Source organism: Atta cephalotes (assembly GCF_000143395.1).
Source record: "Atta cephalotes unplaced genomic scaffold scaffold00074, whole genome shotgun sequence".
Lineage (NCBI taxonomy): Eukaryota > Metazoa > Arthropoda > Insecta > Hymenoptera > Formicidae > Atta > Atta cephalotes.
Window position 1 is genome coordinate 639159 of NW_012130138.1, and position 10412 is coordinate 649570.

Here is a 10412-nt window from a genome sequence, read left to right on the forward strand (position 1 = left end):
TTAGATTTTATTGTCGTGAAACGGTTCTTTGCATCTTGTTCATCTTGGATTATGTATTTTCGAATCATCATGTATTATCTAGCGAAATTCATTTGGAGTCTTTGAAGTAGTTTTGATAGCAAAACAAAACAAATTGCAGCACAGGTTATAAACTAAGTAATAATATATTGGAATACATGGCTTTAATGATTTTTCATAATTTATTTATTCTTACGCTTTGATTATCTTTTGATTATTTAGACTGACCTAAAATTAATAGACTGATAACATTTATCATTCAAAGTTTGTTCACAGTATCATAGATAATTATTTTTATGATTATTTTTATGACAATATTTGATTCATTTTCTTTCTTGTTTTTCTTTTTTTTATTCTTTTATTTAATATTTAAAACTTTACAATGCCGTCCTGTAACATTAAAGTACAGAAAAATTAATGTTACACATAAAATAATTACTTTTTTGCTTATCAATTTTAGTTCTTTTAAATATGTAATATAATTATTTTTCATATGAGTAATTGCAATATCTTGTCATAAAATATATCTACGATGCTGTACAATCAAATGATAACAATTGACTAATATTTTTTACAGTTCCTTTCAAGTTCTGCTTAGATTATGTTCTTCTTTCTTTATATATATATATTTATAAATTTAAGAGTGGATAAGATAAGAAGATAGTTATTAATGACATTTTGTCGGCTAATCCTACCGTATAAACGTTTTTGCTCTAATTATACATTGTTTCGACAAACCTAACAGTAAAAACCAAATGTTTATCAATTAACTCATTTAATAATTATTTTGTATATTATATTAAAAATAGCAATCGATGATATCGCATTCTCGCAGAAAAGTGATGTAAGTCGAAATTTTTTAAATTTTGTATTATGTGCAAATTGTTCTAAATACTTCTGCCTTTAATTAGGAAAAATGACAAATTGAATATTTTCTTAATAAAATAAATCAAAAGAAGAATAATTTTTCGACGTAATGTAACACTGATGATACCATAACAAAATTAATACCTATATTACTTCTAGAGAATTTGAAACAAGCAATTTGTGATTTACTCTAACTTATGTTTAATACTATAGTAAATAATTAATTTAAAAATACGTTATTTTTTTTTCTTTTAAAGAATTTAATATTTTACTTGTGTTACTTTTCTTGCAAGTGTACGATGTGTGCCTACTATTTTTTTTAATATATATTGAAAAAGTACACACACACACACACACACACACACACAGTTTTATACATATATTTATATATAACCTCACTATATAAGCAATGAAAAATGATCTGAAGACTATTGATTAATTATTTTCGTATGTGATTAGAGGTCTTATGACTAATTTTTTATTGTATCCAAAATATCGAATATTTGCAATTTGTTGCTCATTAATCATTAAAATCCAAGATATAGAGCATTAAATATTTTCTACATTTGTAGAAGAATAAGCACGAAATGTACTGCGTTCGATATCATGGACAAAAATCATCGCGATATTTGTTTTGCTCACATTGAACGTATTAATTATAATTAGCATTTAAAAAAAACAATGTTGTGTTCTTTTATTTTAGTCATTGACATTTTCATCATTTAATCAATTGTATTCTGTAACGATTGTAAAGTTTCGAAATTCTCTCAATAATTAATCAAGCATACATATTAGTTTTTAATACATTTAACGTTCTGGTGAAATGGAAGAAGTAGTCTAACAGTTGACGGCTCGCAATTTCGCAATTTAGTAGCCTGATTTCTTTTTTGTTATTAAATGCCCTACATAACATATATGCCACAAGACAGCGTCTAGAGACGTGAAAAGGTTACCAAAGCTTAGATAGGGAAGATAAAGTCTTAGTTTGTTACTTATCCGTGATCTTTGTAATCTCGAGAGAAACTTTGATTTTCGTTAGTCGTAACAATCGAGTGAGATTTATCGTTATTAATATCTCGACACTGCCAACTTCTTCCTATGCACTAGATCATCAGGGACGTTGTTTTTATCGTCCATTCTCTCTATTTTTCTTTACTCGTCTAGCATGTTTTCGTCTAGCATATCGTATATCCATCTGTAATCAGTCTGTTTTTTTATTGATAATGATGATGATGATGATGATGATGATGATGATGATGATGATGATGATGATGATGATGATGATGCAGAAAAAAGTAGCAAATAAATGTTTTTCCATTCAAGGACTGGTCTCTTTTTATTTATCTCACCACACGACATTGTCGATTATCCTTGTCAAAATTATTTCTCACTTGGCTTGAATGGAAAAACCCAAGCGCGAATAACTTTCAGATGTTGGTTCTGGAAATCGTATACGTACGATGAAAGAAAAAGAGAAGAGAGAAAAATCTACTTTTCATCTTTTTGGATTTGTCGCATCATCTATCCTCACGAAAACGTGCCATTTCCTTATTTTGATTTATTTTTTAAAATTGTTCTCGTTTGTTCGGTTGCTTTTTCTTTGTTTTATTATAATAATTTTTCCATTTCAATTGCCAAGAGTGAAAAATTATCCATCGTTTCCTGCGTCGCCCGATTGATATCGAGTCTTTGTTAAACATATAACATTTTGAAACATGAATATGATGCATCAATCTGATAACATAGCCTACATACGATTAAAAATAAGACTCGATCTTCTCTCTCTCTCTCTCTCTCTCTCTCTCTCTCTTGAAATTTTCTTACTTCGTTTATTACTATTTGTTTTGAAAGATCGTAATAGTATTTAAAAAATGATGATAAATATAATAAAATTTAAAATAACATATCCCTTAAACAGAGTGTATACGATAAAAATTTTGAAAAAATAAAAAATTATAAAATCTTTTAAAATAAAATAAAAATTTAAAATAAAAATTATAAAATATTTTATAATTTAAACAAATATATGTTTAAAATATCAGGTAATAAAGGCTATGTAATAAAAAACTATTAAAAAATGTATATTATGATTATTAAGAAAAATTGCAATTGAGAAGTGTGCTGGATTTTGTCAATTTACATGAATTTATGTAGAATAATATTTTAATTTCAGAAATTTAAATTTGTATATCATTGTCATTACTATCATTATATTCATATCGAATATATTTAATACAAACGTATAAATACAAAAACGTATAAATACAAACGAAATATTACACATCTAAATCGATAATGAAACAACAGTTAGATACAGCAGTTAAACAATTTTAAATGCGGCGATACTACTTTAGATTCAAACCCAGTCGCTTAGGTTATTATTACGGTTTTTTAATATAAATTATGTTGTCTTTCGAAAATAGTCTTAGATTGCAGATTGGCATATGGTGGGTATAACATACAATATATATATTGTAAAAAACGTGTGTTTTGCAATGTATAACGAGTGTTCTTCTCTACGACTGTTTTCTTCTTTCTATTTCCTGTTTTTTTCTTCGAATTACCGATCAGTTATTTGCACGATTGAATGTACTGACCGAAATGTGTCGGCGAGTGTATAAGAGAGCCGAGTTTTGTAATTTTTTTTGAAAACTTTTAAACAAATATTGCTGCTCCCTTATTATTGCTTTTGGATTTGTGTATAAATCCTGCTGTGTGTGTATCGAGAGGCAGTAGGAAGCTTTCATGTGTATACATTATTTATACATACAGTTACTGGAAAAAGTATTCATACAGGAAAAAAAATTTTATTTAAAAATTTATTTATAGTAAATAAATAACATTAATGAACAATTTTACAACGAAATGTTCTGTCCTAATATAAACAAAAGAATTTTGTGTGTTCTTAAAAGCTAAATGTATGAACTGTATGAATTTGAATCTTTTGCGTGTCCAAATAATACATTTTTTATTTTTGTTTACTTTTAAGATAACTTTTATTATTACATATCTTTTTAGGAAAAATAATTTAAATAAATATACAATTATTTTATTGTTTATTAATAAATTTTTAAATTTCTAATTAATGTTTACTTTTTAAAAATAAGATTTTTTAAAAAGATATGCGAATACTTTTTAGACTCATTGTATATAAAATGAGTATTATACATTGTATGTATAAATGAGTATATGGAAATCGTAAAAGCGAGTTCTATGAAACAGCAGGATGGCAGTGAGTTAACGATACGAAAGAACATATATAGAACACAATTGTTGGTTGAACTTTTTGTGCGGTTTTTCATGCATTATGTTTTTTCTGATGATCTCTTTCAGCATCGGGTGCGGGTGGACAAGAACGAAGGGTCAGCATGCGGTTGCATCGTAGGGATACGCTACTAGCTGCTGCAGGAGAAATGCAGCCCAAGTCCAAGTGAGTTGCTACACAATATAGAACTAAATCCGCTAAACGACTGGGTATAACTTGCTCTACTGAAATCCGCGGACATTTTCGAAGACTATGTAAGCTTGCACAGACAATAAACTATTTCGAGAAACGTTAGTTATTTCGATTGTAATTAGTGTAATACAGATAATAGGAAAGTTTTGACTTTAGAAAACGTAGACAATGCAAGACTTTCTTTATTATTATATATTTGGAATGATGTTAAAGTACGTCGCTGCATTTTGTAATTTTCTTCGATCAATTTGAGTTTTTCTTATATTCTTCGAAACATTAATATCCTTGAGATTATAATTTCTAAGGATAGAAATATATAATAAAATTTGGGTATTTTCGTATCTTTTTTTAAAATTAACTTCAGATTTTTTTTTGTTTAGTTTTTAAGATGTTAGATATCAGTTGAATAATTAAAAAAGAAAATGAAAAAGAAAGAAAAATTAATTAACAAATACGCTGCGAATGTTGGTGACTTATTTTAAAATCACTTCATATATATAGAATTCTTCACATCGGTAAATGTTTAGAGCTTGTTACACTCTCGTTTTTGATTGCATGAACATTGCACATTTGGGGACAAAAATTACATTCTAAGCCTGTTTTCAATTGTACTTATATTTGTATATTGAACTCCTGTGTGATTATAATGCTAAAGGTGACCCTACACGATCAATAATGCTTATCAGTAATACTGACAGTATATATCAATATTTTTAGTATTTTACAACCTTACTCGATCAGGATTATTAACAATATATTTCACTATAATTTTATATACACTATCTATTGTTGTGAACACACACGCGCGCGCGCGCACGGATTCTAAAGTGGTACTGATGCTCGAGAATCAAATTCCAGATTCATTATCAACATTCTATTTATATTAATCCATCAATTACCACGGTACCTTTAATCGGATTTAATAACTGTAGATCAATTGAAACTTATCAATCATAAATTCATAACTATTTCTGTGAAGAATGGAATGATTATTCATAACGGATATTAAACTCGATAAAGGATGCCATATAAATGTAGTTAATATTGATTGCGTTCGAAAACATCATTTTGATGCCTCCGATGCCGCGGATTCATCATGTCTTTGTTTAACATTAAATGTTGACCGTGTTAGGATCACCTTAAGTATGTAAATTTATAGTATATTAATGATGGTGTAAGTTCTATTTTTTAATTTTATCACTACATATTTATAGCTCTTATCAAATTTCACGATTTATTGGTACGTGATAAAAAAATCGATTTTAAGATTGCCATTTATGTTATGCTTGTGCAAACGCTAGATCATATATTCGGTACGCGTTAGTTGAATGGAAGCTTAATTTTGGTAGGAAGGTGGTGTCGCAATACCGTGGCATGGTACTTTAATTAATTATGTTAATTGAGGATAAATGGAGATTGAAGAAGATAGAGGGATACATTTTGTCATTTGGAAAGAATTCTCAATCTGCATATTTGTATATAGGATGTCTTATTATATTATTTTTTAATGGTATATTTTTTTAGAACATATGATAGTAATTCTTTTACAAATGACTGAACATTATTTATTTTTCCGCAGATTTAATTTTATAAAGACGTAAGTAGATAGCATCTTACTTTTTATATAATTTACAAATAGTTATAAATATTTTTAAAGATAAAAAGTGACTACCTCCGAAATGAGTGTATCATAATATTTTTGCTCCAAAAGATTGTCCATAAAATTATGAATATACACATATTCATAGCGTAGTAATGAAGACATTCTATATATGCTACTGATATGCGAGGAGTATTGAGTAAAAAAAAACATCAAGTATATATTCATTCATATTTAACTTACATACAAGCATTCTCTCCAAATGAAAATCAGAAGTTATTATTGCTTGCTGTCAATTGCACTTTCGTAATGAACACAAGATGTTCCGGAAAATGTGATTACCTCTCATAAGCATGTAGATGAAAAAATTAAAATTAATATAAATTTCTATAATTTTTCTCTACGATGCCGAGATATTTATCTTTTAAGTTAAGATCTCTGAAGAGTATATTTTTTAAATAATTTATAATAATTAATTTTCATCTTAAGTAAAAATTTTTAAAATAGTGCAATAGATTTATTAGTATTATCAGAGAACTAAGAGCGATCTACTTTTGAGTCACCTAAATTTTTTAATATCTGCGTGTATACAGGGTGTTTCGTAAGTTTTTGCCAAGCGCTTTTGTGTAGATGGAGCAGAGTAAACTGACTCGAAAAGTATAAAGTACCAAATACCATTAACTTTACAAAAAACTACAAGAGACAAAAATCATTTATTTTCTTCTAGAGAAGAAGTCTCTTATAGTTTTTAGAGTTCGTAGAACTCTAAGAATTTTTAAAAAAATTTTTATCAACTTTTTTATTATTATACTTTCTTATTTTTACCATAAGAAAATACTAAAAAATTCTGTATTAAAAAATTCTGAAAAAATTCTCAGAACTTTAGAGAGAAGAAAATAAACAATTTTTGTCTCTCGCTGTTTTCTTGTTGATAGTATTTGAGTAAATAATTATTGAAAATCAATATTCAGCGATTTTTAATAATTAATATCTTGTTAATTGCAAAATGGTGAGGATTTTTCGACTCAATTTAGTTCGCTCTATCTAACAAAAGCGTTTGACGGAGTGGAGATCTGGGGATGGAAAGAAAGAGGAAGTCTTGAGAAAATTATTGATGGATTATAATATATGAGATGAAATATTCAATATAGAATTCTGCATCCCAAGATATGTGATATTGAAGGAAGTAGCTATGGTATATATAAATTAAGGATTAAGGCTGGGGTATAAGAGCTGTAAGATACGAGAAGAAAATAAAGAGAACAAAAAAAAATAGATCTATTAGAAATTTTATTCTATTTTAATCTAGAAAAAAACTCACTTGATTATAATAGAGAAGGTACACTTTTATTTAGATGATGAAATAATAAATTGAATTAGAATTTATTAAAACAAAACAGATTTAGTCGAAATTATAAAAAAAATATTCGATATGGTCGGTCCTTCCCATGAATCTTTCTCGATGAATCAAGAATTGCTGTATTTTGTATATTAGAGTTGTAAAAAGTAAGAAATTATCTTAAATCGAGTTTTTTGCAATTTTGACTAAATCTATTTTGTTTTAGTAAATTCTGCATGCTCATGAGAGATTGTTCAATTATTCCGAAACATCTTGTATAATTATTATATTATTTTTTTTAATAAATTATATTAGAATATGATTAACAAACTAATATTAAAAAATATGCAACGCATAATATAATTCCTATATCGAAGAATATCTCTAATTGCCTGTGGCTTGCGTTGGCCTGGTCTACTATATATATAATTTTGAGACTATCGCATGTGATTTTAACAAAGAAATAATTTTTAAATAATTTTCTTGATTGTTAGATTCAAATCCAATTATACTTGATGTTATTGGGATGCCCAAGCACAAATATCGCACCAAAATAAAAATTTATAGTATTATTTCTTAACGTATGAAACATTATACTTAAAAGAAAAACATTTTTCATAATAAGTAAAAAATAAATAAAAAAATTTTTATAAATTGGTATTTACTGTGTTTAAAAAATTTAATTTGTGATATTCTATCATATCAGTATGTTATGGTACTAATAATAAGATTGTAACTATATCTTATGTTGGTTAAAAAAATATTAAATTAAGATAGGAAAATTAAGATAGGAATTAAACGATCCTTAATAAAATTGATTAAAAAATGAGTATTTTCTAGAACGCGCTTTACATTGTTTTCACTTTTTATATAAATATAATTTTATATAACATAATGAACATCAAATGTTTACGATTTTTCATGTCTAAGGTTTAAGTAAACGAACAAAATATAAATTTGACATCTGTCGCACAAATTACATCTCAAAAATTAGAGATTTAATTTTTAAATTAACTGAAATTAATTTTTTTTTTTTTTAATGATACTTTTAATATTAATTTAGTGTGTACTGTGTGGGGGCATCTTTTCGAATAACTGTACACGTAAAAATGCACGTTTTAACGTTCTAAATTTTTTTCAAGCATTCGATACATATCTATTTTGCAATCTAATTAAAGCATAGATACGCAAACTTATTCGGTAATTCAAAATTCATCAAAATTCCGCTTTATGTTCTTTCGTTGACTTTTTTTCAGGTAACCGAAAGCTATCGCACTAATTCTAAATGACAAAAATAGACAAAGAGGGAACGAAATTCTCTGCTGTGCCACGGTAGAGGACGCCGATCATGAAAAACTCTGATCATGGGGAAAACTTTCATCGTGCGAGCCTTCTCTCCAAGTTCATTCCTCCTCACAAGCTTGTCGGTATCATCAATCAATTTATTCATATCGTAAGAGAATCTTGCGCGAGAGAACTTTGCAATATTAGTATAATTTAGCGGGAAATGAAGAACACACAAGTAATTCTTACATTACATAATATCTTCATTCGATAATGTCTCTCCATTTAAATGTTATCGAAAAAGATTAAATGACATGTCTTCAAAGGCGAGAGACATGTTAAAAGAAAGAATAACGAATATTTTAATGAAGTTTGTTTCTTCTGAGACTTGCTATTAATATTTACCCTCGCTATAATTACATTGTATTTTATCATGAAGGACAATTTTATTCAATTTACATCATTGTCTCATGTTAATATCAGTCGATTATTCAATCTTACATAATGAAATCATAGAGAAAAGGAGCCGAGTAAAAGCGAAACTGGGGAGATTAGATGTAATGAACGAGAGAAGGAGCGCCGGAAAAGAAAAAAAGAGAGAGGGAGAGGAGAACCTTTAGCTCATTTAAGTGGTGAAGACGGTGACGCGCTAATGTCGCTGTTTTGTGTATCTTTTGTTTTGGAAGCGCCAATGCGACGGCAATCGTCCCACCCACTCTGATGGTCAGGCGGGCAAGCGTGCAACACAACAAGTGAATCAGCAGCAGCAATAGCGGATTCATCGTCATCGAAACGACCAGTAGCGTTCATCGAAATCGGCGACTGGCGATTACCTTTGTCTGCACAGCGCTTTCCCATTACCGCAAGCCGGAAATGAATTTGCGTATGGTATCGCACGGCTATTCGGCGAACGGTAACCGATTTTTCCATATCACGACATCATAAAGATCATCAGTAATAAAACTGGCGAGTACTGAATGGTGGTGCCCATGACATATGCAACGTCTGCGAAAATGTATGGAAACAACCGCGTTCCAAGTGCCGAGTGGAAACGAAAGGATAAGAAGAGAAAAACGAGTCGTTAGTCTTCAATGCACATGTTAAAAATGAAAACATAGCGTTGCGGCGAATTATAGTAACAAGATGTAGCTATCAACACTCATCGCGTCTTAAGACGCAACGAAGCAACTTCTTATTGCGGCGTGATTCTCAGGAGATTCGGTAGTCGCGTGAGTCGAGTCTACTAGAACTTTCTTTCTTGCAATCGAAGCAAGTTCTATCTGGACAACATCTCTCAACAGCGATGTTGAGGAAGATATAACGACGCTTAAAAATTACCGAACCCCTCGCGTCTTCTGCACGCAGGATGACGAAACGCGATCGTTTTCTCTTTTTTTTCTTCCGTGACGAATCGCAAATGTACAGTACGCGGTTTCGATGATGGATTCTCGCAGTTGTTCATAATCTATAACAGCATGAGCGTACTTCGGACGACATTCACAGTTTTTACAATAACGTGAGTTACGGTCGAGCTGGCTAGCTTTGCTTCCTTTGAATTCGCATTACATAATGCCACTCATATGTGTATAAACTACAAAATACTTCGGTACGAGTAAAGCAAATTATATTCATCGAAGTTTGGTAGCGTGATTATATCGTTTTCAAAAGGTAGCGGCTTTTGTCAAAAGTAGTAACGAAGTGCGAACGCGCATGTATCGTAACGGAAAACTGCGACGATATATTAAAAATCGTAGTATTCCGTATACGTCATATATAAATATATATATATATATATATATATATATATATGTGTGTGTGTATATATATATATATATATATATATATAT

At 29.0% G+C, this 10412-nt stretch overlaps 1 protein-coding gene across 1 annotated transcript in view; it reads left to right on the top strand.

Annotated features, from left to right (window-relative positions):
- The window catches only part of LOC105624182 (casein kinase I isoform alpha), a 20871-nt gene extending 11550 nt beyond the window's left edge, over positions 1-9321 (top strand). Inside the window, exons 8-9 of the mRNA XM_012205541.1 lie at positions 4219-4315; positions 9243-9321. Coding sequence (XP_012060931.1) covers positions 4219-4315; positions 9243-9321 — 176 coding nt within the window. The remainder of the gene's footprint in view (positions 1-4218; positions 4316-9242) is intronic.
- Positions 9322-10412: the final 1091 nt, after the last annotated feature.